At 43.9% G+C, this 27,774-nt stretch overlaps 1 protein-coding gene across 2 annotated transcripts in view; it reads right to left on the reverse strand.

The window, feature by feature from the left end:
• Window positions 1-27,774, reverse strand: part of LOC130181076 (spectrin beta chain, non-erythrocytic 1) — a 99,578-nt gene that overhangs the window by 11,844 nt on the left and 59,960 nt on the right. For both annotated transcript variants that reach the window (XM_056394837.1, XM_056394836.1), the window contains 33 exons: window positions 24,675-24,848; window positions 22,395-22,486; window positions 22,084-22,164; window positions 20,747-20,862; window positions 20,563-20,675; window positions 20,278-20,465; window positions 18,765-18,882; window positions 18,317-18,475; window positions 18,079-18,174; window positions 17,683-17,889; window positions 17,410-17,563; window positions 17,164-17,315; window positions 16,828-17,046; window positions 16,240-16,320; window positions 15,709-15,915; window positions 15,384-15,595; window positions 15,056-15,193; window positions 14,664-14,784; window positions 14,368-14,583; window positions 13,859-14,278; window positions 12,668-12,870; window positions 12,138-12,228; window positions 11,898-12,044; window positions 11,537-11,800; window positions 9,050-9,274; window positions 8,087-8,176; window positions 7,496-7,774; window positions 6,113-6,243; window positions 5,819-6,023; window positions 5,266-5,640; window positions 5,032-5,118; window positions 1,135-1,292; window positions 80-218 (listed from right to left, as the gene is read on the reverse strand). In XM_056394837.1, coding sequence (XP_056250812.1) covers window positions 80-218; window positions 1,135-1,292; window positions 5,032-5,118; window positions 5,266-5,640; window positions 5,819-6,023; window positions 6,113-6,243; window positions 7,496-7,774; window positions 8,087-8,176; window positions 9,050-9,274; window positions 11,537-11,800; window positions 11,898-12,044; window positions 12,138-12,228; window positions 12,668-12,870; window positions 13,859-14,278; window positions 14,368-14,583; window positions 14,664-14,784; window positions 15,056-15,193; window positions 15,384-15,595; window positions 15,709-15,915; window positions 16,240-16,320; window positions 16,828-17,046; window positions 17,164-17,315; window positions 17,410-17,563; window positions 17,683-17,889; window positions 18,079-18,174; window positions 18,317-18,475; window positions 18,765-18,882; window positions 20,278-20,465; window positions 20,563-20,675; window positions 20,747-20,862; window positions 22,084-22,164; window positions 22,395-22,486; window positions 24,675-24,848 — 5,658 coding nt within the window. The remainder of the gene's footprint in view (window positions 1-79; window positions 219-1,134; window positions 1,293-5,031; window positions 5,119-5,265; window positions 5,641-5,818; window positions 6,024-6,112; window positions 6,244-7,495; window positions 7,775-8,086; window positions 8,177-9,049; window positions 9,275-11,536; window positions 11,801-11,897; window positions 12,045-12,137; window positions 12,229-12,667; window positions 12,871-13,858; window positions 14,279-14,367; window positions 14,584-14,663; window positions 14,785-15,055; window positions 15,194-15,383; window positions 15,596-15,708; window positions 15,916-16,239; window positions 16,321-16,827; window positions 17,047-17,163; window positions 17,316-17,409; window positions 17,564-17,682; window positions 17,890-18,078; window positions 18,175-18,316; window positions 18,476-18,764; window positions 18,883-20,277; window positions 20,466-20,562; window positions 20,676-20,746; window positions 20,863-22,083; window positions 22,165-22,394; window positions 22,487-24,674; window positions 24,849-27,774) is intronic.

Consider the following 27,774-nt stretch of genomic DNA (forward strand, 5'->3'; position numbering starts at 1 on the left):
TAGAGTGGAAACTGTTCAGATGTTCTGGATGTAAAATGTGTCTTAAAGTACGCGGCGGCGGCGGCGGCGGCGCCTGCACCTCCTCTGAAGCGTAGTGCTTCCTGGCCAGCAGGGCTTTGCCCAGCTCGATGCAGGAGGTGAAGCTGTCGTTGCGGGCGTCGATCTCTGCCTTGATGCCCTGGTGGTTGTTCATCAGCAGCTCCACCGACGACACGTCCCTGAGAACAAGCGGGAAAACAAACAAGCAAACAAACAAACAACATCAACAGTATGAAACACACCTGTTGATAAATTCTGCTTCTGATTTCATCAACCGTGAGTTTTAATCGACATGAGACGAAAAAAAAATTAATAAATGGAACAAAATTTAGATTGTCGAGCTTCTAAAGATCCAAAATCAATATTCAATATTAAAAACGGTTCATTGATTACTTTTGATAATCTGAGCCGACAGACAAAGAACAAGGCTGCGCAGTCTCATAAATATTTCCGTTATCACCGAATCTACTACAAAGTTAATAAAGTTCTGGATTCAGATCGTCAAAGAAACACAGACACTCAGGAGAAGCATGAGTCTTAATATTGTTTTTTTGTCATTTTTATGAGTCGTATTCTCAAACACCAAAGCTTTATGTACATGTGTTAATATTTTTACTGTTTTCTTTTTTCTTGTCAAGCTCAATAAACCGCCTCAATCACAGCTGCTCTTTATCTCTGCTGTTTCTCTCTTCAGGTGCTGTGTTGTGAGAGGAGACATCAGCAGGAGGAAATTAAAAAGGATGGGTGGAACAGATGTTTAGTTTCTCTGAGTCAGAATATCAATGTCAATCTGTTGTTTTTATATTGCTAAATTATCAAAATGAAACCAACAGGAATATTTTAATTACGTTTCCTTAATCAAAAAAGCTTAATTGATTCAAATCCTGTAATTGCAGTCATGTGGATTGTTGCTGTTGAGTCAAATGGATTCACGTATAAAAACAGTGACTGTGGTGAAGTGAGAAACTCACTATAACACAACAGTATGTGCATGTCTGCGTGTCACCTGTTCACCTCAGCAACTTAACACGTCAGAGCATCACCAGACACTGACTCATCACCGTGACGACAGCAGGGAGAGAAGTGAGCTCCTACCTGGGCTTCTCCTGGGCCTCGATCAGGCGGATGACGTCCTCCATCCACAGCATCAGGTCCCGCACCATGCTGAAGAAGCGGAACTTGTCTCCGGTGTCGACCAGCTTCAGCCGCCGGCCCTCCACCGCCTCCAGCAGGTTCTTCCAGGCGTCCAGGACCTGGGGGGGGGACGGGACCACAGAGCAGGGATCAGACCAGAGAGACCCAAAGATCAGAACTGGTTTCACCTGATGAATAAAAACCTTCTTCATGTACTGAACCATGAGGGAAATCAAGACTCTGCTGCAGCATTATTGATCTAATTATTGGGTGAAATTGGTCTTTGTAAAGAATATTTACATTAACAGTAAATACAGAGTCTTGTCATGTCTGGTGCCAGGGTCCTGTGGGGGGGCTTTACCCCACCCAGGGAGATTAAAAAAAAAAAAAAGGGATAAAAGCAAATAAAAAACAGCGCAAACAAATGTGCAGGTCGCAAATGCAAAAGCACCCACCATGTCGGGGGGAAGGCAACATGACAGTTACACTGAGATTATATTTGTGTTTAATCTTACAATTATATTGAGGAAGCTGCACCTTTAAAAAACCTGCTGCCACCGTGTGGACACTTTGATTCATTATTAATAACGATAATGATTAACAAGCCACTGGGATTTAACTGTAACCGACAACCTGGTTTTCAAAAGTTTAAACTCATGTATGTTTTTATCTCTGCTCGTAAATTAAAATGCATGTGTTGTTTTTTAACCTTTTTGCAGATTTGAGAGACACTCTGTTGAAACTCATTAAATACGAAATAATGGGTCCAGTTTTGTTGAGGGATCGAACCACCATCCCTGTTTAATGGTCGATGTCCTGCTGAAGCAGCTAGTCGTCCGGTGTCTGTCGAGCCTCTCAGTAATGTTCTCAGTCAAAGTGAATACAGCTCATATTAACCTGAGCTAACTGTCAGCAAGCTAAATACCCAGTAGCTAGATTAATATCTTAGTAAGCTAATGCTAGCTTCTACTAGCTAAGTGAGCTAGTGAGATTGAGATGCAGACAGTGGTGATTAGTTGCACAGACACTATGGTTAGGTAGCGAACAGCTAACCATACTTCGCTAGTAGCTAGCTAACAAAGAGTTAGTTAGCTATCATAACTTGGGCTAAACGTCAGCAAGCTAAATACCCACTGGCCAAACTAATATCTCAGCAAGCTAATTCTAGCTTCTACTAGCTAGGTGAGCTAGTGGAGTTGATATCTAGACAGTGGCGATTAGTTGCACGGACACTATAGTTAGCTAGCTACCAGCTACTTTCTAACATTCAGTCAGATTAACTGATCAGTGTCCTGTCAGACATTAAAAAAGTCTAATCAATGATCAATACAATATGGCCACCAGCAGGTGTGTAATTCCGCATTAGCATTCAGAATGATTTAATGGGTGGAGTGCTGCCTCTTCTGTGGCTTCATGAAATGTTGTGACATCAGACACCTCACATTTACTAATTTCTTTTCATGTCTTACACAAGAGTTAATTTTCTAAGATGATACTGATTCTCAGTTTCATCGACAGACGTTTGCAAACCGACATGCACCGAGAACATCGATCATCCGATGCAACCTGTATTTTAAAAACATCATCCTGTCTCGTTTCAGGGCTGAGACTGACGAGCTGCTTCGCTGCATCACAGCGCACAGTAGAAATAAATACAGCACAGTTCTACTGCGTTTTCCAGCCAGAAGCAGCAACACAAGTCAGAGCGTGTGAGCTTCACAAAGCAGAGCTGCAGACAGAGGAGGGAGGAAGCCGTCAGTCTGTCTGCCGTGTCTGCAAAATGAACGTCTGTTGATTACCCCCTCCAGACCGAAAGGCAAGACTTGAACAGAGTCTTTTCATCTTCTCTGGAACATTTCCAAACCCATCTGACACTGAGACACTGCTCACAAAGATGGAGACATGGCTGCAGAGGACTGCAAGCGGCGATACTTTGCCAGTTAACAAGCGACTACATTTAAGCCAATGCGAACAAAAACGTTTGATTGCACCATTGTGTGCAGCCATGAAATATTAAAAATGCATTAAATTAATTGAACTAAATTGATTTGAGAAAAGCTAGACCTAAATTTTCAGCTTTTATCTTCACTGACTGACCAGACCCAAACTGTATTTGCAAACCACTAGTAGCGTTTGTTTTCACCTCCTCAGAGGCCCAGGTGGGTGGGGTTAACAGCTTTATTGGTACTAATGCAGGAAAGTTGTCAATCAGATGAACTGAGTTTGTATTTAGTTTGTGTTGTGTGCAAAGATCCACCCACACAGCGATCTAATAAAAAAATAAAACCGAACCCTACGAGTGTTTGCAAATCACCAGGTCTTTGACTAGCACCAGGCTAAAACTAAAACTGCATGAAAACGACTAAAATGTCACTAAAATTAATCGACATTTTAGTCGGGAGGTTTAACAGAAAGTCTAAAACTGCAGCCAAAATGAAGACTGATGCAAAGCCAATGTTTTTGGTAAACGGAGTCTCACCTCTCCCTTTCTCTTCTGGGTGGACAGAGGGGATGTGCAGGGAAATGGACATACAGGGAATGGTCAAAACACAACGCCATCAAAAACACTCAGTGCTCATCATCATCAACACTCTGACTGTCAGGAGACGACAAGCTCGGGCAAGTCATGGTGGTACTAAAGGGAAATTCCACTTGTTATTTTTTTTTTAAGATTCCCATTTCCTAAAAATGATTCAGACGTAGATTTGAATGAATTCTGAATTTGGAGAATCAAAAAAGTTATTTTATGATGCAAAACAGTATTTTTTGTAGAGAAAAATGTATGAAATAAAGACAGATGTTTGAGAACATTAATGTTCATTAACTCAACAACTGCTGCATCTTTAAAGACGTCATCGTGGCAGGGTTTCATGTCTTACAGACTGTTTCGGCAGGACCAGGCTCTAAATCTGGATTCAGACAGGACGTGAAGTGAACGTTCACCTTGCTGAGCTGTCGTCAATTTGCACCCCCTCCCCCCACCCCCTTTACTGAATCTGTGAATTCACTTCACGTTGTGTCTGAACACAGTTAGTGATTCAACCTGCAACATAACCAGTTATACAAGAAACCACTCCTGGTAGACCTCAGTGCTTTTGGAATAAGATGTAAAACCATCAGATGGAGATAGTAAGATAAAGTTTCTTTCGGGTAAATGACGCTGGAAAATCCACCTTAAAAAACTGGGCAGAAAAAGGTCAAAGATAAACATTATTATTACCAGTCTGTCTACTAACTGTTACAATCAAACCAAAGTCACATTTGACATTTTTCCAAAAGAACAATCACTGCAAAATTTGAGCCTAGAAGGGAAATCATCAACCAGACGACCTGGTTATAGTGAGTTCAGGTGTTTTCCTCAGGATCAACACTTTATCATGGTGTCTCCTTCATTTTGACCATGCCCTGTAAGATTCTAGTCTGCGTTTATCATCTACAGCTGGTTGTATTATCTTCAATAAAATTACTGTAACAGTACCACATGTTCAGCATCTTTTATTCTCTCGCCTCGTAACTACAGTGTTTGTTTTCTGATCAGATCCTTTGGAGCGGAGGAACAGTGCAAAGTTAGTGCAGCAGCAGTGCAGCATGCATGAGGCAAAGGGCCCTTGACAGTGATTCGTTAACACCAGTGCTGGGTCCAATTCATTTTAAATTATTACATCACAAAGTATTTTTTAAAATGTGTATGTTTATCATTAGAGTTTTAAAGTCATGTGCCAAATAGGAGAAAGGTCGTTCTGTCTCAGGTGATACTGAGACAGACCTGTCGCTCAGATTTCCTGATTGTATTCAAAGTAAACTGAGCCCAGTCCTGATGTGGTTTACGTTTCACTGCTGTCTGACACTGAAGCTCACCTCTCCCTCTCTCTTCTGGATGTCGTCGGCTTTGTCTCCAGCGTAAGCCGACTGCAGACGGACGGCGTCCTCCTGAAGCTGCCGCACCTGAGAGAGGAGCAGGAGGAGCAGGTTCAGGTTTAAAACACATTGAAAGTGTAAAAACATGAAGATCAGACGTAAAAACTCTTTAAATTTAAATTCTTATTTCTCGTATCATCTCAGTGAGTTCCAGGTATCTCATGGTTCCTGTACCTGTGTTCCCAGAGCCTGGATGTCGTGCTCGAAGGTGGTGTGCATCCTCTGTAGGGTCTCCACTGTGTTCTGGTCCCGGCCCAGCTCCTCGGGAAGCTTCTTGTGTTTGTCCAAGATGCGGTTGAGGATCTCCTTGGCGTCGTGGTAGAACTTGTGGAGCTCGTAGGAGGCGGCGAGGATCTGCGTCCGGGTGTCGATGAGCTCCAGCAGGTCGGCCCAGGCCTCGTTCAGGCCGTCCTTCCACTCCGCGATGGTGGCGGCGTCGCCGTGGCCGGTGTTGATCAACTCGTCCGCCAGACGGTTGACGCCGTCCACGCGCTCCTGACCGATGTTCCCGGTGTCACGGGCAAATTCTCTGAAGCGCTCCTGCAGCATCTGATGGAGGGAAGAAACAAAAGGTTCCAGTTTGTTAGAGACACTGAACTACAACATATCTGAAATGAATATCTGCCGTTACAAAATGATAAAAGGACTAAAATTCAAGTGGTTAAAATTTGAAAAACCATAAAATCAATGACTATGAAGATGCAGATGATAAAACTGTTGCACTGACAGTGACGTGCTCGTAGTCCTGTCCCAGCTCGTGGGATCCGGCCACCACCTCCCTCTCAGCGATCCACTGCTCCAGGTCGTCCACCTCTCTGTTGAGCTGGAAGAGACGGAAACGCTCGTCCAGTTTCCCTCGACGCTCCTCCGACAGATCCTTCAGGCCGGCGTACAGCTTGTCCACCTGAGACTGACGCATCCCGATTCGCTCGCTGCAGCAGGAAGAGGACAAATGAAATTTAAATCGTGGTCCTTCACATGTAACTCCTGACCTTTGACCTGCGATTTCTCCCCTCCTCACCTGTCAGGGTGTCCAGCGGCCACCAGGCCCCGGCTGGTGCTGGACAGCTGGTGGACAGTGTCGGCGTAATCCTCCACCGCCTGCTCCAGGATCTGATGCTTCTTCAGCATGGCCACCGAACTCTGCTCGTCCTGAGAGAGACACACAGATTTCTCTTAGACGTCTCCAGAAGAAATAAAAAAAGAGGACAGAGGGAGAAACCTCAGAGGAAATAACAGAGAGAGATGGAGGTGGAAAGTAAGTAAGGGGCTGGAGAGAGTTATGTAAAATGAAACAGAGAAAGAGTGGGAACGACAGGATGGTAGAATAAACAATGACACTGAAAAAGAAAGATGTGGAGGAGAAACTGCAGATTTGATTTTAAGTTTTAGGAATTGTTTTTCCTCAAAACACAAACTCAAAGTCGAACTCAACCTGTCTCCACCTGAGCAGTTTAACATGACCTGATTTACAGATGTGACCTTTAACCTGAAAGTTAGAGACAAACACTTCGGTAAAACCCAAACTACTCAACTGTCAAATTAAAACAGAATATAACTGAAACCACCTCTTGTTTTCAGGCATGAATTATGTAATATGACATAAAAATGAAATGTACTGACCAGCAGAGACACAGCAGAACCAGCAGACACCAACTAACTAACCAAACTCACAGAAACACAAACTGAGGAACTGGCAGGTGAAACAAAACTAAAACAAAGAAACAGGAAGTTTTAGACCCAGAGGGCAGAAACTCAGACCAACATGACCCTGAACACAACACTGAATACGGTACTTTTTAAACCCCATTTCTCTTTTAGTTTCACATCAATTAACTCAACTGTAAAAAATATTAAATTTTATCCATCTGTCTTGTTAATGAATCAACACAAATAATTAAGATATTTAAAATTGCTGGACTTTTCATTTAATATCTTTTATTTTCATTCTGCTAACATGGTGTGAGTCCAGCATCAGCTTGTTAACATACAAGTGCGCTAACGTTAGCTTGTTAACGTTCAAGTGCGCTAACGTTAGCTAAAGATAAACAGAACTACATGGTAACAACAGGGTGTCGTGACACACTAGTACTGACGATAACTATTATATTTAAAAAATGAAATATTGATATCATGTTAATAATACAAACGATAATATGGTGATGGCAGATGTTAAGCCTGCTGTGCTTCGAGCTAAATGATAACACTAGATTATTAGGAGAACTGACAAATCAAAGGTATGTTAAAGAGAGCTAAAACATCGACCAATGCTAACAAACTCTCACAAAGCTGCTGCTTCTTTAGGAATTTAGAAAACGTCTAACACAAACTGCTCCTTCTAACTACCCAACCACCCCCAGCTGCTGTTTCCCCTCACCATCCTGCCCCATGACCCCTCCCTCACCTTGGCCTTCTCCTCTGACATCATGTACAGCTCCTGTTCGCTCATCCAGGCCTCGGCCTCGGCGGCGTCGAAGTAGTACTGCTGGGCCTCGTGGGCCTCGCTGAGCCGGCTGTGACGCTTCTCCGTCTCCTTCCTGATCTGTTCCCATAGTGACTGGAGCTCGTCGAGCCGCTGGCGAATCAGGTCGGACGTCGGGCTGTCCTCCCTCAGGATGTGCTGACTGCGCTCGAAGATGTCGTCGAAGCGAGGCTGATGGCCCTGGATTTCCTTCTGCAGGGTCTGTGAGGGTCAAAGGTCAAAGAGAGGGTTTAGAGAGGAGGCTGCGTGATGCTGCGAAACTCAACTACTGCTACTTTTAAACATCTGTTCCTTCACTTTCCTTCCATCAGTCGTATCATTTGTCATGATTCATGTTTTGCATGATTCTTGTTCAATGAGTGATGAAGCTTAACAAGATTTAATGAGCTGTAAATACAGATTCTGTGAGATAAAGGGCATTCTGCCTTTATTATTATTATTATTATTATTATTATTATGTCCTTTACTTTCATAGAACCAGGTAAGTGAGTGTGTGTGTGTGTGTGTGTGTACCTGGTTCTTCTTGATGAGCAGCTGTACAGTCTGCAGGTTGTGTCCGTGGTCGGTTGATGTGGCCAGAGCCATCCTCTCCTCAACCCAGAGCTGGAGACAGACATTATTACTGTTATTGATACCACTGTTGTTATTACTAGCCTCTGCTGTTTATAGCAGTAGCTACCGCTGCTGCTAATGTTGCTACTACTGCAACTTTTTATGTCTAACGAGAAGGAACATGACTAATGCTAACAGCATGACTACTGCCTCTGCTACTGTAACTTCTAATGATGCTACTAGCCTGGTGCAGCTAATACTACTACTAATGCTGTTGCTATGACTACAACTCCTACTGCAGCAGGTTTGAACTGTACAAATGTTGCTATAAATGCCACTAATACCAGTAACTGCTTCAGCTAACTGTTTTTACATTATACATGCTACTACGACTACTACCACTACTGCTGCTAATGATGCTATTACTACTACTGCTGCTAATGATGCTATTACTACTAATGATGCTATTATTACTACTGCTACTACTACTACTACTAATGATGCTATTACTACTACTACTACTACTATTGCTGCTGCTAATGATGCTATTACTACTACTGCTGCAACAATTTCAACTCTTATTGCAACAACAATTTCTCCTGCCACTATTGATACTAACACTGCAGTAATATTTGCTGCACTTACTATGAGTACTACTTTCACTGCTGCCACCTCTACTGGTAACACAACTGTAATCCTACCCATGATTCTCTACTACAAACACAACACCAGCACTTCCCCTGCCACACTTCTAATCCTGGTTCCTTTTTCAGCCAGGTTCTTTGATAAATGAAGGTTTCTGCGAAACAGGAAGACGATCTACATGTTTCAGTTTCACTGATTTAGCAGTCAGGTTAGATCCCACTGAGGTCAACAGTAAAACACATTTTATTTCCTGTCCTGCGTCTCTGATGCTGTACTTACGATCTCGTCCTCCACGTCCCTGTTGAACTGGTGGATCTCCCGGGAGGCCATGAGGTTGTGTCGTCTCTTCTGCAGCGGCGCCTGGAGGGACTGGAACTTCCTCTCCACGCTGATCCTCTGGCCGTCCACCTCCTCGGAGCCTTTCCCCTCCTGGCTGAGGGCCTGCGACTGGCTCTGCAGCTCCTCCACCTCCTTCTGACGCACCTCCACCTGGCTCTCCAGGATCTGCAGGAGGAGGACGGTCACAGGTCAGACAGGAGAACATGCTGCTGCATCAGCAGAAGACGAATACTGACACACTTTTTATTAAAATATGCAAAAACAAAGAAAACTGGGAATCATTTTTTTTTTAAATTAAATTTTAAATAAAAAATATTTGAAACTCAAACAATAAATATGAAATACGAGCTGTCTCCATGATAACTGCACAAACTGGATCTGCTGGAGAAGACCATGTGATGCAGTAGAAAGCTGTAAGTGGACCTTAAGTTAAGATTTTTTCAGTTAATAATTAAAAATAAATGATAAAATAAAAAATAAATGAATAAAGAGAGATAAGAAATGCTCATAAAGAATAAAGAGAAAAGTGTAGAAACATGTATGAAATCAAAGTTCAATGAATTAAATAAAATAGAATAAAATCAAGAAGGTTTAGTCTCTGCAAAACAATTAAATAAAAACAAGGAGGAAAAAAAACCTGTTTTTACAAAGATAAAAGATCCTTCACAGGCCTCGACTCATCTTCTGCTCGACCCCGTTCAAATCGATGTTAAAAGAAGATATCTAAAATAACAACGGGTCTAAAATAAAAATGGAGTGAGGATCGTCTCCAACAGCCAGACAGAGAAACAACAGTCTGAGGAAGAATCAGAGAAAAACACACACACACAAAAAACAAAAACACTGGTGGAGGCTGGATTAAACTCAGAGGAAGGAGAGCGATCATTTCTCCTCTCTCTCTCTCCAACAAATCAACACTCTGCTAATGATCTCCCTCCAACACTTCACCACAAACACACACACACACACACACACACACACACACACACACACACACACACACACACACACACACGGACCTGCAGAGAAGACTGATGGCAAGAGATGCTGCACTAATACACTGAAAATACCAACGTCATTCTTCAGACGGCTTCATACTCTCCAGCTCTGTCTCGGTTTACTTGTGGCAACACACACACACACACACACACACACACACACACACACACACACACACACACACACACAACATTTCTCAGAGACAGTGTTGGCTCGTAACACATCAAATGAAAGATTACATAACTGCTGTGTGAGCGGAGTGTGTAAGAGTGTGTAAGAGAGAGAGAGTGTGTGTGTGTGTGTGTGTGCGCGCACCAGTGGATGAATTATGTAAAGGGAGGTTTGACTACTCTCTCTCTCTCTCTCCTCACTTGACTGTAGAAATGGAGGAATGACTGAACAGACTTCAAAATCTTTGGATCTCAAATGTTATCAATTAATTCATTTCACAGTTCTCCGCATTGTTTCTAAGAAACGCGTCCATCTTGACCAATCACTGTCCGTTTCAACATAAAATAACTCAATGACGACCCACAACACCTTGGTAAAATTAAATAACACATCAGGGTCTAACATTTATTTTTTCAGGAAGTGCCTGACAGCCTGAATTCTGGGCAGAAACAACCCCATGAGCAAGAGGCTACAGCCATGCTAGCATCTATATGTCTATGAGACTGAACATAGCCACAGCAGTGCGTTGAGCTCAATGCTAACATCAGCATGCTAACATGCAGATGTTTGGCATCACTAGCATCTGCTAGTTAGCGTTAAACATGAAGCACAGCTGAGGCTGATGGGAATGTCTTTGTTTGGCAGGTGTTTGGTCAGAAACTGCAGAACTGGATAATTTTAAATATTCACCAAAGATGTTGGAATTTATTCTGAGGGAGACATGGATCCATGAACCAGGTTTCATGGCTCTTCATCCAATATTTGTCACAACATTTCCCTCAGACCTACACGTTAACCTCATGATGGAGCTAGAACATGTAAAGATTTGCCTGATATCTGAATCAAATTTAAATTGAATCCATTAGTTTTTAGTGAGGAAATCCTTGAATGTTTCCCACTCCGAGCTGCAGTGGAGGGACAACAACACAAAGAGTGAGGACTGTATAACAACATGGCGATCCATTTATGATTACAGACCTCTGCAGAACCACTGCTTTAAGGGATCATAAATTAAACAGATGCGAATCACCAAATAAAAACCTAAAAAAACTGGATTTATGATATAAATAAAGAGGCAGGAACAAAAACCACAATCAGTAAAAGTTGTTAAGTTCCTGTTTATGGTTTTGTTCGTCAGCTCCATCTTAGTGGCAGAGAAACTGACAAACTGAAACTTAGAGTTTTTCTTCCATGAATGAATGAAGAGAGTCAGAGGAACAGCCATGTATCTGAAGAACTGTAAACTCGGCTCCTCACCTGCTGCTTCTTGAGCAGGATGTTCACGGAGGTCAGGTCTTTGCCGTAGTCGTCGGACTGCAACTGTCCGTCCATGCCGGCCAGCCACTTGTCCAGGTCGGCGCAGCTCTGGGTGAACAGCTCGGCCTTGTTGGCGTCAAACAGACACTTGGCCTTGGTCTGGGTGGTCGACTCCAGGTCCTCCCACATGGTCTTCAGGGACGCCAGCTTCTCTTTAACCATGGCCTCCGTCTCTGGCTTCTCTGCCATCAGCGTCTGCCCATCCTGAAGGAGAGGAGAGGTTTGTTTTCAATGCTCTGAAAGCTTCTTCACGATGTGTCTGACAGACAGTCGCCACCACACAACACCTCCCCCCCCCCACCTTGTCGATTTTGTCCAGCCACTCCTTGTTGGACTGCAGCTCGGCCATGAAGGCCTGGTGTTTGAGCCACTTGCTGTGGAGGTTTCTGGCCTCGTCGTACGACATGTCCTGGGCCGTCAGCATCTTCTCGTTGATCCACAGGGACAGCTGCAGAAAAAGCAGTAAATTACCTGATCTTCTAAACACAAACACCAGTTCTCGTTTGATAAAGGCCTAGAATATGAATGATCTATAGTTCACCTCCTGGCAGTCCTGCAGGAACTTCTGCAGGTCTCTGTTGTCCTTCAGCCTCATCAGCAGGTCACTGGCAGCAGCTCGGTTCTTCTTGTGTCTGTAGAACAAAAATCAACATGTTTAGGAAATGGATCTACACCCAGGTTCACCTGCAGGTTCAGGACATTTTATACCAGATATAATAAAAAACTCCTTCTAACAGCCGAGCTGGAGCAGGCAGGGGCAGAACGCCTTGCTCGAGGGCTGCTGGGAGGTTATTGATGAAGGGCAGGAGAGTGTTAATGTTTTAGTTCAGTTCATGGACTCAACTATTACAGTCTGTTTCTATAACTATAGCCTTTAAATCTGCCGTCACCAGTAACGTGTCAGTGATGCATTAAACATCAGACAAGTCATGATCAAGCTTCAGTCAGTGTTTAGTTACTTGATGAAAGAGTTAATTAATTAAAATGATCATTGATTCATTTTCTTAAAATAACTCTAAAAAATAACTTTGGTACAAATCAACTTCTCTATCCGAACCATCAGTATCTGACCTTTGGTCGATGGAGTCCACCTTCTCCTGGATGCGCTCGGCGTTGATGTTGCCGTCAGCGACCAGGCGGCGCCCTGTGTCCACCACGCCGCTGATCTTCTCCTCGTTGGCGTCCATGGTGGTCATGAAGTCCTCCTGCTTCTTGATGGCGGCCTCGGCCGCCTCCAGAGTGGTGGGCATCTCGGTGTGAGCCAGGACGTACTCCTGACAGGGAAACACAGCGGAGACGTTAGAGGCAGAAGTTCAACCACACGATGAACATCCAGACCGGCAGGATGCAGTTTGAGAGAGTTTGTTGTAATTTGTTGTTTAATTTTTCTGTAGAATATGTGTCCTGTTAATCAGTGAAGAACTCTTCTTTTGTTTTCATCAGATAATAATGAATTGAAACGCACAGAAAGTCATTTTAAACTCTATTAACATGTTGCTGTAATGAAGTCGTTCCACCACTTGGTGGCAGCCTTTCACCTTCAGAGAGACTCGGTCCTGGAGGATGAAGGACTGAATTATGATAACTGTGTGTGTCAATCACAAGCTCGCTGAGCCCAGTGGGATTCCTTCAAACATTTTGTTTTGTCTGAGCAACATTTCAAATCAATTCACTATTTCACAAGACAAAGACAATCACTCATTAATCATCAATTGTTTGTGCTCCTGTACACATTCAGCTGGGTTTGGATCCTCTCCCAGCATGCACTGGGTGAAAGGTGCACTCTTAGACAGAGAGTGTGTGAGTGTGTGTGTGTGTGTGTGTGTGTGTGTGTGTGTGTGTGTGTGTGTGTGTGTGTGTGTGTGATCTGGTCTGACCCACATGATCCTGGGCTGGACAAACGCCCGGTCAGAGATTTATCAGTGACCGTCTGAGTTTCATGTGTTCACCACATCATCAATGAAGGAACTCTTCACATCACATGACAACAAACGCGTAAAATCCAAACTCACACTCGACACCGTCTCTACTGCAGGAACAAAGTCTGACAAGAGGCGAGAGCAGTTTTCAAATGGCCTTATTTCAAAAACATATCAGTGGCAGCAGGAAAATAAACCCGAGATGATTTACCTGCTGCGTCGTTAACAGACTAGACACCCGTCTGGGTTTAGTTTAGACGTAGTCATTTTACATTTTTATTTCCACACAGAAGATTCATCATATAAATCAAGGAGCGCAGGTGTGATGAGATGGCAGCTTTACCTGGTTGTTGAGGAAGGCCTCGGCCTGCTTGGTGTCCCTGAGGAACATCTGGTAAGCGTGGGACTGGGACAGCAGGTTCTGTCGGTTCTCCCACATCTTGTGCAGCTCGTTCCAGCCGGTGTCGAGCGCCTGCAGCCGCTGCCGCAGGAACATGTACTGGGCGTCCGTCTGACCCTGCGTCACCATCTCGCCCATGTCCCGCATCTTCTGGTAGTCCTCCTCGTAGTTGCGGATCTCGTTCTTGATGCCCTCGTGCTGGGCCAGCAGCTTCTCGGCCTCGGCCAGCGTGTTGGGCATGTCCTCGGAGGCGATGGCCGTCTGCGTGCGCGACAGCCACGACTGGAAGTCGTCCAGGTCGCGCAGGAACTGCTGCAGCTTGCTGGCCTCGCCGAGGGACTCCTCCCGGTTCTTCATGGTGTCCTGTAAACAGAGGAGGAGTTTGTTTTAATGCGTTAAGCCCCTGGTTGGAAGACGCTCCTGATGTCATACTGTGTCAGATATCCTCGTACCTTCATCTCGTCCCAGACGCTGGTGATCTCAGCCAGACGTCCCTTGATGGCCTCAGACTGCTCCGTGTGCTCGGAGGACAGGCGGTCCGCCTCTTTCCCCAGGTCGCCCAGCTTGTCTTCGATGGCGGCCAGGTCGCGCTCCATCCCAGTCAGCTTCCTCTGCAGAGCCATGACGCCGGCCAGGTCGTTCCCCAGCTCCTGGGTGGACTCGATCACCTGGAGGACGGAGAGCGAGCGAGTTAGACATCAGTCACTGTGGCGGGTCAAAGTTCAGAATGGTTCTGCTCTGTGGGTACCTTGGTCTTCTCTTTGATCCAGGACTTGGTCTCGTTGCACTCCAGGTGGTAGTTCTGGACGCCCAGAGCCGAGTTCAGACTGTCCTTCTTCTGGTCCACCAGGTCTCTGAACTGACTCCACCTGGACGGGACAGGGACGCCATCAGCAACAACATCAACTAATACTGAAACAGACCAGGTGACGGCCAGGTGGGGCCGCTGCTCAATCACAGGTCAGTTTCCTGTTTAACTGGTTTATCTACCTGATAACTCTTTGATTTACCTGTTGTATACCTGTTGTATCTTGGTCAGCCTGGTTTGTTTCCAGTTCGTCTAAAAGTTAATTCCTTTTTTAATCCCACACAGTTTGTCCCAGTTTAAAGACTGGGTAAATTTAATCCCAGTTATATTACCTGGTGTTCAGTTTGTCCTGCTGAGCTTTAATCTCCTTCTCACTGGGATGTCCACTGTGGATCAGTTGCCTGGCAACCTGGTTCACCACAGCGACCCGTGACGCCTGGTTGTTCATCTCCGGCTCCAGACTCTCGAACCTGGACAGAGATGGAGAAAGTTAGAAACCGTCATGAATTACGACTGCTTAAAGAGCACGGCGCTGATTTACCATCACAACCTGAGACGATGTAAAAGAAACAAACCAGAACCAGAAACATCATCTTCTTTACTCCAAACACTGTTTTATATAAAGACTGTTGAGACTAAACCCGGCGGTCGGGTCCTCACCGGTGCTGGACCACTTCCAGGTCCTCCAGTTTCTCGGGGATCTCCATGCTGTTGAGCCACTGCTCCTTCTCGTCGATCCACACCTCGCAGGCCCTGGCTTCGCTCAGTATCTTGTAGAGCGCCAGAGCGTCCTGCAGCGCCTGCTTCCTGAGACGCGTCAGCTCCGCCACCTCCTTGTAGCGCTCCTCGATGCCCGCCAGCCGGCTCTGAACCTGCGAACACACCACCGACAACAACAGGAGGCCGTCAGCGAGGGTAGAACCTCGTGGACATGACTCAAAGTATCGGTAAACTCTGGTGTTTGTGGCGTCCGTCAGAGTCTCACCTCCTCAGAGTTGGCCTTCTCGGGCGGCAGCGTGCGGGACTGTTCGTGCAGAGCCTCGATGACGGGCCGGTAGCTGCCGATCTCCTCGGCGACGTCCTTGTGCTTCTTCACCAGAGCCTGAGTGGAGAACTCGTCGTGGCCGACGTCGACGCTGGAGACGATCCGCAGCACGTCCAGCATCCATGTGTCGATGTCATCGGCGTCAGCCTGAGGCAGAAAGACAAGTTTTATACAATCAATCACATGATGACAATAAAAAAAGTTGTCTCTCTTCTTCAGGTGTCAGCATTTATTCTGCAGACCAGAATAATGTTTGGTTCTTATCTTTTCCTTTGAGCAGCGTCTTACAGATGTCTCACCAGAATAAAATTCTTAATATCTTTTCAGGAAACAGCAGTAAATATTTCTGTCTTTCTGGCTGCTGCATTGGTAGGAAGAACTGAATCGTACAAGGAGGAAAAGAAAGTGTAGATTCAACAATTTCAGTCATTTTCTATGAGAAATTCTGAAAACATGTTAAAGAGTTTTCACCTGGAACTGGTGCTGGTTGCAGGCCTCCTGCAAACGAGCTTTACGGACGGCAGAGAGACGCTCCAGAGCCGCCCACTGCTCCTACAGCGCAGAGGGGAGGGGGAGGAAGAGGGGGGAGGAAGAGAGGTTTTAGATTCTGGATGTTCGAGGAAACATTTTCATGCAAATTCACTTTTTCTTCAGTCCTGAGGTTTTTCTCTGTTCCAACCACAGAAATGTTACAGAGGTAAAATCGAACAGAGGAAGGAGGCAGGAACTTTTTTTAGGATGTAAACAGCAGTAGCCTTGGTTGTATTAATTGAAACTGGACAAACAGCAGCTGTAAAGACTGAATCAAGAGGCTTAAATACTTTTTAAAGCCTCAAAGTTACAGAGAAGAAACAGATTTGCAGTTGAAAGTCTTGGTGAAGGTGGAGGTGTGGGTGGAGGTGTGGGGGGAGGTGCGGGTGGAGGTGGAGGTGCGGGTGCAGGTGGAGATGCGTGTGGAGGTGTGGGTGCAGGTGGAGGTGCGGGTGAGGGGGAGATGCGTGTGGAGGTGCAGGTGGAGGTGTGGGTGCAGGTGGAGGTGGAGGTGCGGGTGCAGCGTACCTGGATGTCCTGGATCCGTTCTTTGATCTTGTCGGCTCCAAAGTGGTTGTCGGCCACCAGCTCGTCGCCCTGTTTGATGGTCTGCTGTAAATGAGCAGCTCGCCCACTCATCTCATCCTCGAAGGCTTTGTGCTGACTCAGCAGTCGCAACGCGCCCGTCAGATCCTTCCCATAATCCTCGGAGGACAGGATCTGCTCCTTCTCCCTGATCCAACCCTCCTACAAACCACACACACACACACCCCCGGGCCTCGGTTACATCTCCCAGAACAAACTCAGAGACGGATCCAATGGAACCGGAACACCAATAATCGTATTAAAATCAATAGAAATAACCTCTTCTGCCATTTCCCAGAAGAACTTCCAGAGGCGACGGGACTCCTCCAGGCGAGCTCGCCGCTCAGCCGCGAGCTGGGTCAGCTCCTGGTAACAGAACTCCATGTGAGCGACTCGGTCCCTGATGATCTGTGGGTCACAGGGCTTATAACCTGAGAAGGAAGAGGAGAGAGATGATGAGTGTCCTGCTCATCTCTTCTGCAAGATTCAGATTCTCAAAAACGTCTCTCCGTCCGTCTGTCTCACCCTCGGAGTCGTTGGCGAACTTCTGCGCGTTGCTGTTGACGTTTCGGACTCGGTCGGCCTGGATGGCGATGTCGGCCTCCACCAGAGCGTGTTTCTGCAGAAGGTCCTCCACACCCAGCAGGTGTTTCCCATAATCCTGAGAGAGCAGCAGCATCTGCAGGAGAGAGAACGGGGTCGAAGGTCAGGACATCTTCTACTTACTGAAGGAATTTAGTGCAGTTTTCTCCGTGAGTCCAGGAAGATTCTGGGTCAAGCCCCCCACCCACTCGGTACCTTCATCTCGTCCATCCAGTCCATGATGTAGAGCATCTCCTGGAAGACTCTCTGCAGGCCCAGGTTCATCTCCAGTCTCTGCCGGCGGGCCTTCAGCAGCTCCAGCAGGTACTCCCACAGCCGGATCACGTTGTCCTTCCTGGCCGTGATGCGTTTGATGTCATGGTAACTCTCCGCTTCCAGCTCCTTCGCCACGGAAACCACCGCCTGCACCAGGGAGAGTGGGAGGGACAACAAAAGACGAATTTGACCTAGTTCTGGTTTTACACTAGAAAAAGAGAACCGGGTTTCCAGGTTTAGACCCATGAACTGAATCAAGGTAAAGTTTATTCCATTCCACATGAGTCAAGCTTGTTTCAGTCTGATCCTGGTTTAAGCCTGAACACATGAACTGACCTGAACTCGCTCCTCGTAGGCTGCGATGTCTGTTTCTATGGCCTCGTGTTTCTTAGTGGCAGCTTCAACAGCCTGGAGGTCGAATCCAAAGTTATCCTGGAGGAGGACAGAGGAAAGGAACCGAGGAGAGGAGAGAGGAAAGGAAGTTATCAATTATTTATTATGTGTTAGAGATAAGAATCTACAAAGTTAGATGTGACAACATGGTAAAAACACGCCTACGGTGCACGTGAGTTACCTGGGAGACGAGCCTCTGGTTCTCACTCAGCCACGTCTCCCTCATGGCGGCTTTGCGGTCGAAGCGTCGGGCGAGCTGCTCCAGCTTCTCTTGACGAATCAGCTCCGTCCTTAGAGCCAGCTCCCGCTCGTGCTCCGCCTTCTCCAGACGCTCCCACGCCTAACACACACACACACACACACACACACACACACACACAATATGTGTCTAATTCTTATAAACTACATATAACTGACATTTTAATTGCTTTTTTACCTTTTCATCTCTGCACATTATTTTTCATTAATATGTTTAATTTAAATTGTTTGATTTAAATTCATACAAATACATAAAATTCACCGTAACTCTGCATCAACTGTTAAAATCAAACTCCTGAGGAAATCCAGACATTTGTAACGTCTGTAATCACATGGTCAATGACTGATGACATCACAGCAGGTGTAGTCACCTTGTTGATGTCAGAGATGAGTTTTCCTTCGCGAGGAGTGTAAACTTTCTGGTTGTTCGCTCTCATCTTGCTCTGGATGGTGAACAGAAGAACCTCCAGGTTTCCTTTCTCTGTGAACCTACACACACACACACACACACACACACACACACACACACACACACACACACCACACACACACACACACACACACACACACACACACACACACACACAACAGACAGAGGGTCAGCAGGTGTTCAGACGCTGATCATAAAGTTTTAGTTTCAAACATTAGAGTTGAACAGAACGACAAACTGTGGCCTCAAAGTGACATTTTACGTCGATGTTTTCAACATGTTTTGTTTTTGTGAAGCACCTGGTGCTGCACTTCTTGTATGAAAGGTGAGATACAAATAAATTTATCACTTATTTTTATATTATTATCAAAACATAATCTCAACAAAACCGGAACATTTTAAGATGCTCAAAGTTCATATTAATTTGCCGAGCTGCTAATCTGATGTTGTTGTTTTGTTTGTCATAAACTACAAACTGATTTGAGGCGTCTGTGAATCGACTAAATAAACAAGAGATTTCCTGAAATTCGTTAAAACCTAAATATGTTTGTGAATCTTTTAAAGCTGAAGCACAAAGCTCCAAAACAAAAATCAGGGTCTGAACTGATTCACTATTTCATTTTTTTAATTTTAGTTCTGCAGCTGTTTGTATGAATTCCTGTTGCAGCCAGGTCTGTTTGTGTCTGTGTGGGAGGAAAACTGTGGTTAAACACTGAGATGACTCAAGGACAAACTGAAGGATCTGGTTCAGACTCAGAGGAGAAGGAAGGAGGAGGGAGTGTGTGTGTTTGTTACTTTCACTTGACTTGTGTTTGTTTTCATTCTGTTCATAAGAACCTTCAGATTAGTTGTTTGTTAGCCTCGTATAAGTGACTGCAAGGGTCAGTTGTTTATCAGTGTGAAGTGTTGTTGTTGCTTCCTCAGTGGATTCATTACATGACACTGTGCGAGTCTTAATTAACCACATTCATGTCGCACACAGCAGAGAGTTTTCTCTAATTAACTAAAGGTGGCATCTCATTAGACTCCGGCTCATTTCTCATGTCTTATCAGCTGAATTAGCTGTTAGCTGTTAGCTGTTCCCACTTGTATTGAACACATGGATGTCCAGACGACTCTCTCTGAGTCCCTGTGACACTGAAGAAAACTTTGAAACGTGATTATTCTCAGGGAAGTTCTGCAGTTATAAAGAGTGAGTTCTAAGCTGATGCATGAGCGTTATATGTGATGGACATCAGATGTTCTCTGAAAGGACAAGAGACACTGAATCTAAACGTGTGTGTTTCATGTGTGTGTGTTCAGATTTGACCGATTTATGACTTTGAGAAGTCGAACAATTTTCGGAGGCAGAAATCAGTTTTAAAGTGCGTTAACATCCTCTATGAGCCGTTTCGGCTCCGACTACAACTACCAAGGTTTGATGATTTGGACGCTGCGAAGGAGCGTTTACTGACTTTGGTGGTTTCTCCACGGTGCGGTACGTGTTGAAGGCCTGCAGCTGCTGCTGGACTCCCACCAGAGAGTTGGCGAACTTCCTGTTGTTGAGGATGATGATGGTCTGTTCGATCCACTCCAGCAGGTCGGACGCCAGAGACTCGTACTTCTCGATCATCTTCTCCGTCTCGATGGCGTTGTCCAGAACCTGGACGACGCGCGACACAGAGGAACGGTGTTAAAAAGATAAACAACAACAGAACGGTCCTTTGATGTCGGCTGATGTCATGTGATCAGCTCCTCACCTTTCCGATTCTCTTCCCCTCGACCTTCAGAGCCTTCATCTTGGAGAAGTAGTGGTAGTAGGTCACGACGTAGGTGATGATGGACTTCTCATCAGGGTGGTCCACGCTGATGTCTGCAAACACACAATCATTTAGAATATAGATGTATATGTGTGTATCAGCGTGTGCGTGTGTGTCCTCTCACCCTCGGGGTCCAGCAGCTTGGTGAGGCCCAGGTGTTGCTCGGCCAGGTTGAAGGCGTTCTGCAGGTTGTAGTGAGCGTTTGATTTCTTCAGCTTGTCAAAGTCGATCAGGTCCGGTCTGAAGACAACAAACAAACAAACAAACAAAAAAAAAACAAATATAATATATAATATTTTATTTTCAGCTCATTTGTTTCCTTCTGGGGTCAGAGTTATCACTGTTGACCTTTGACCTTCTAGTTGCTTTGTAATGTTGCCATCTAAGAGGAAGAAGATGTGGATGAATGTGACAAATGAAAGCAGTGATCGCATGTGGAGTGAAACACAAAACCTTTAAAGGATCAATAATCCCTGAAGCGCTGAACTTCAGCTTCTTTCAATTCAACGTGCATAAAGAAAAGTTTACAGTGTTAATGTCAGAGGCTTGAGGGCGAGTCTGCTGACGGGTCAGCTGAGACTCTCGTTAAAGAAAAGACTGTGCAGTGAGACACAGAGAGAACAGTGTGGAGGAGGAGGAGGAGGAGGAGGACGGTGGAGTCACTGTGTATCTTCATCATTTATTAAATCTAATTCTCATGACTTTTTGTTTTCTCACTTTGTTTTCTCACCGTTTACTGACTGTTTTCACTGTGACGAACCAAAGATGTTTAATCTGTTTCTGTCTCTTTGGTGATGAATGTTCTTTTTTTCTTCTTTGTTTTTTACTTGTATATTTTTCCACCTTTTGCTCAAAACTGGAAGATTTTAAAATACACAAACTGTTTCATGCGGCTTTTCAGAGTTTCAGTGCTCAGCAAATTAAAACTTAGACTTTTTACGACCTTTGTAAAACCACATAGAATCAATTTAATTCCTTTTCATGTCGAGACTGAGCAAAGGAGGAAGGAAGGACAACAATTATTCATGAAGTACATTCATTTAGGGACAGTTATGGAACATTTTTATCTGGACTTCACAGATGTTTCCTATTAATTTCTAGTAATATTTTAATATGATATAATAATCTTAATCAATTAATGTGACCTGGATCAATGGATGGATGAATGAATGTGGCGCAGAGGCTCTGAATGAAGCCACTGTATCACATCTGTAGTTCTCTCGTGTCTGTTTCAGGTTTCAGCTCTGGTCCATAATGAGTCAATGAGCTTCCTAACATCTGTCTCCTGAGCCAGAAGTTCAAGTAAAAAATATTCAATACCTTTGTAAATGACATTTACAGTTTGATACCTTTTAGGGAAATGAATTCAGTTCTTTTCAGGACGTTTCCAGGCCTTCAGAAACCCTGTGTTTAGTGGTGCAGCTGCACAAACCCAACAGTGTGATGCGTTCAGGTTTCTACCTGTGTTTGTGGATGAGAGCGTTGAAGGCCATCCCGTCTCTCCAGCTGGTGGTGAAGTTGTGGATGTTGACGTTTGGATACCTGGGCAGGAAGAGGATATGACAGCTCGTGAGACGCTCACACACAGATGATCACGTGACATCACTTTCATTAGGTGATGTCAGTGCAATTAAACTAATGGGAGCAGCAGTGAGCAGCCTGTCGGCCTTCATCAGCCTTTAATGAGGTCAGATTTAGAAGCTTCACAGATCCACTTTAGAGAAGGGAACACGAGACACCAGGGCTGATGGGAAATGTAGTCTGAGTCTCACCCTGCAGTCTTCATCTGACACCAGAGCAGCAGAGCGTCTTTAGCCGACTTCTTCTCCTTGTTGTCCTCCGTCTCCACGCTGATGTCCTGGATCTGAGACACAATACAACACACCATGACCAGGATGAAGTCAAAAATCTTAAATAAAATGAAATAAAACAACATCATCGTCATAGTTTTCTTTAAAGTCAAACTGGTTAAACTTGATGTGATGACCAAGATAAAAAAATAAAGGGATAACAGATGAATTTGTTTTGTTTGACATGTCGAAAGTCAAACTGTGGTTGAAAAACCACCACAAACGCAGCAGACGAATGTTCAGCTTGTATTTAATTACTAAGTGATTATTATGATTTTACTGAATAAAACTGTACATAAAAACAAGAAAGAGTAAAGTGTACAGTTCACTGACATCACTGCATCATTTAACACATTAAATGGCTCTGAAAACTGGTTGCTTTTTTTCCGATTTCCCTCCAAAAGGCCTCGAACGCAGCATTAGAGCTCTGATCAAAGTCAGAATTACCCAACACACAAGACTTTTCTTTTAATCCGCAATGAGACATGTAAGACAATCAAACACATCCTCATCTCTCACACACACACACACACACACACACACACACACACCTGCTAAAGAAAGCTATGACCATCCAGAATGTCCTCACTTTACACAAACGTCCTCACTGTCGGCGCTCACAGACATACACATCTGACCTTCCATACTTGTGAGGACATTCATTAACGTAATACATTCACTAAAACCAACTCTGAGTCCTTAAACAGCTCTTTGAAGACCAGACAAAATGTTGTCACACTTCAAAAACGTCTTCGCTTTCTGAAGTTGTTCAGAAAGTGGAAATATTTTCAGCAAATGAGGACATGTCCTTACTGTCTCGGGATGTCCTCACTTTCCAAAATAAGTTAATGCTTACTAAAACTGTCTTCCCTTTTAAAAATACTCCCACTTTCCAAAAACGTCCTAATTTTCTAAATATGTCCTCAGTTTCCAAAAATGTCCAAACTTTATAAAACTGTCCACATGTTTTAAAAATGTCCTCTACTTCCAAAAGTGTCCTGGTCCTGAAGAAATACCAGACATCATCTCACCTTCATTGATTGACATCCATCAGCTTCAGTCTGACAGAAATGTGAAACACATCTGGGCCATAAACCAGGCATATATCTCACACACACACACACACACACACACACACACACACACACACACACTAATCCTTCTGTTACTCGGCTCCATTTCCCTCGTTCCTCCATCGCAGGATTTAAAACCACTAAAACACTTTTTTAATCCCCAGAGCTTAAAAAACATCTAAATCCTTTTTACCCATTCCCCAACTGTTCGCCGCCCCTACTGATGACATCATCACCAGGTGACACGCCAACCCCATCAGCATACAGTAAAACCACGTTACAAGTCTGAGTGTCTTTGTTTTGGTCTTATTCACTGAGATCAGTGTGTTTGAAGCAGATAAAGAAGCTCAGGACTATTGAAGTGAAGGAGCTGTAAAATATTAAGTCATTTAACTGACAAATCTTAATCTTTCAGTAAATTATTAAAGTTTTAAGAATAAGTCACATTTTTAGGATTAGAAGTGATGTTACGTCAAACTCTGCTCTCATAAAATAAAAATGCAGTCCACGATCTTAGAATGGAGTCCAGGTGAATCCACTCTTACTTGGCTCATTCTCTGTCCAGATTTCATCCTACCGATTTGAACTCAATTATTTTGGGATGCAAAATAAGTATAATGACCCAGATAGACTGTACTCATTTTGCTTATTTTGGGATCCTACTAAGGAATAGTTGCCTTCCAGAAAACTATAAAAAACAGAAAAAAACAGTTCAGTCCACTAATTTGTGAAAATGTGTTATATTATATTCAATATTATTTAGGGAGGCAAAATCAAACAGTTACTAATTCACTGTAAGCAGGAGGCTCTGATGGGACACACAAACAGTCTGTTATTTGGATGTTAAAAGTAATGTCCCATTTGAGACATTTAATGTGACTGGGATGCAAAATAGTGATAGCAAACCATAAACTACAGGGGAAGGATGATGGTGCCCCTGATGATGCCACATTTGGTTAGGTTAATCATCAACAGAGGATTCATTTAAGATTTTGGAATGCAAAATGGTTCAATGTACCGTCAAACAAAGTTGATGGACCACATGACCCATATCACCTGTGCAATGTTCTGATGTGCCTGAGTAAGTTCACGTCCTCTTGGGATGCAAACTTGCGCGGCGGCCTCTTACCTGGAAGCGGAGGATGATGGTCCAGATGAGGCCCAGGGTGAGGCGGTGGTTTCCGTCCACGATGTCATGGGAGCCCATGTTCTCCAGGTGGACCCTCTGCTCCTTGAGGAACTGCAGAGCCTTGTCCACGTTCTCCAGACAGTGGATCCGCATCCGGCCCTTGGTGGGTTTGGGCTGAAACACAAACAGAGCTCAGGTTATTTACAACCGTCGAAAACCAGGAAGCGTGAACAGCTTCACGCTGAGGAGGAAGAAGACGACAGCTGCAGACACAGCTGACCGGTTTCAAAACTGACACTTTTTGTTTGATAGTTTTTATTCCCACTGAAAGTTTCAGTATGATAGAGAACAACTTTTATTTTTATAAATCATAATCTCAAAGGATTTCCTCAATACAAACATCCCAAAAAAGGAAGCTGTTGTTAAAACTTGGACCAATAAAAATCTGCAAACATCAATAACTTGAAGGCAAATTAAACAAAACTACGGTCCGGAATCAAATGTTATTGCACGCCGAAATAAACGATCTTTAGTTGCACTGTTACAAACTGATGCTGAACATTACAGCTCAGACAGAAAGATCACTGTGGATTTAAAGCTGTGGTAACCTACTTTACTGTAGAGTCCTGAATATGACAGATGTCTGACAGCTCTGTTGTTACACAACAGAAAAATAAACAACAAACAAACAACAACAGTAACTCAGCAGAAAGTGAATGCTACAGGAAGGTGCAGACCAGCGTTGTTTTACATTTTGTAATCAGTTTAATAACATGTGAATGACTCAGTTATGATATAAACCCACCAGGACAGAAGTAGTAAAAAAAAACACAGTAATATTCTGATAATAATAATAATAATAATAATTATAATAATAGTAATAATAATTACTGATTTTCATTTTCTTTCATGAATCAATAAACTTTTTACAAACAGCATCTGGACAAACAGTTTAACAGTTTAATGTCCTTAATGTCATTAACTGTCTCTGCACAACAGAATTTCCTCTGTAATAATGTTCAGTGGTGAAACAGATCAGAAAATGAATCAGTGACTAATTGAGGCTTCAACAGCAAATTAGTTTTAAATCGATCAGTGATGCAGCTGTGAAAGAAAATACAACTCTTCCTCCTCATTATTACATTTTAACTCTATTCACTCCCTCCAGCTCCATGAACATCCTCTCATGTTTAACTGATGCAAGAGACGTTTATATGAAATAACCTCTGTTAATAACAAAATGCCGTCACAGCCAACAGTGTCACATACTCCAGGTCTGAAACAGGAAACAGCCTCTGACAACACGTTGACGGAGTCAAGACAGCTGGAGCCATTTGGTGGATCAGAGGAGTCGTACCATGTGTTTCATCTGACAAGTGTTATAAATCATCTTGACGTATTAAGTTAGGGACGGACATTATCTCAGGTGAGGCTCCACTGTAATTTACTGCCACAGACCCTGTTATCATTTTATTGTACTGTGTAATGTTCATTTGGAGCTCCAATATCTGACATCTCGTTGATAGTCCACAGTTGTAAACGAGTCATCGTATGTCGACCTTGAAATACAACCAAAAAAAACCAAGAAACAGAAATAATACATAACTGCAATAAAATAAATGACTGAGCCGTCCACATCACATGTTCTCCATCCACACTACAACCAGGACCTGGTCCAAAAATAACACCGCTGTCTTTGCTTGTCTTCACACAGACACATAAACAGCAGCCGGGGGAAAGTTACTCTGGTGATTCAGGATCTGGACTCGGACCAAAGATATTTTGGACTGCATGGTGCTGGTGGCAGAATAAACCCACACAGAGCTGCAGTGTTGGTGGGTTCATACAGCAACTCACCACCAAACACAATCATCTCACCTCCATCAACAGTGCGGTGCTGATGTGAGGCGGGAATTTCCAGCATCTGAGTTTTTGCTGTTTTTATACTGAACGGTCACACTGGGGCACGGAGGTGGGGGCTTCCCAGTTTTCCTTTAGTTTGGAGCAACCTCAACACCCCCAGTTTAACTCTGGCAGTGCAGTGAATTTAAAGCTACATGAATCCAAATCATTTAAGACATCTGGTGACGTCTTGTATATTTTTATTATTAACTAATCCCATGAAAAACCTTAAATGTCTCCTACAGCCTGATGACTCTGACTCCTCTAAGATCCATTGTTTCCAGACACCATCAGTAAAACACACTGTTGCTCTGGGTGACATGTTCCTCAACATATGAATCGACTATGAAGAGGTTTAACAAGCTGTGACACATCGGCAATATTACGGGAGTATTACGGCCACAATGAGGGAAAAAAAAAAGAAATTTCGAGAATAAACTGATCATAATATATATATAAAAAGGTCATAATATTCTAAGAATAAAGTTATCACATTACAAGAATAAAGTCAAAATTTTACAAGAAAAAAAGTCATATTATGAGAATAAATTCATGATTTTACAAGAAAAAGATCATAATATTTCAAGAATAAAGTTTTCATTTTAGGTTCCGTGTTGTTTTAAAGGGGAAATATGAAAATGTCTGGTAGCTAGCCAGCTAGCTAGCTTGCACTTTACGTAACGTTAGGCTAACGTTATCGACGTAAAACAGTTTAACAGGTTTAGCAGGTCTGCGTTAACTTTCCACATCCGACGCAGCCTGTTTACCTTTACAGAGGAGATAAATTCCCGCCCTCACCTGAGGAAGCAGCCAGACAGCGGCAACACCTGTTCCCGTTGCTGTGTTGACATGATTGACGTTTGTCAGTTATTCCCGCTTGAAATTTAGGTGGACTGAACCGAGCGCTATGATTGGTCGAACTCTTCTTCTTCTTCTCTCACTCAGCAGAATGCACACTGCTGCCCCCTACTGCTATACGTGAGTACTGCATGTACACGATTGAATACTTGAATTGATACTTGGAGCTGAGATCCACGGACTGACTGACACGTTGTCAGTTTGAGTCTTTTCAAGGGATTTGTTGACAATAAGAAACATACAGAACTACACCAGGGTTATTCTTTCTTATATTTTTCCATGTACATATCGTGTGTATTGTGTATATTGTATTTATTAGGGTATATTTGGTATATTTTTG

This window comes from Seriola aureovittata, chromosome 14 (assembly GCF_021018895.1).
Source record: "Seriola aureovittata isolate HTS-2021-v1 ecotype China chromosome 14, ASM2101889v1, whole genome shotgun sequence".
Lineage (NCBI taxonomy): Eukaryota > Metazoa > Chordata > Actinopteri > Carangiformes > Carangidae > Seriola > Seriola aureovittata.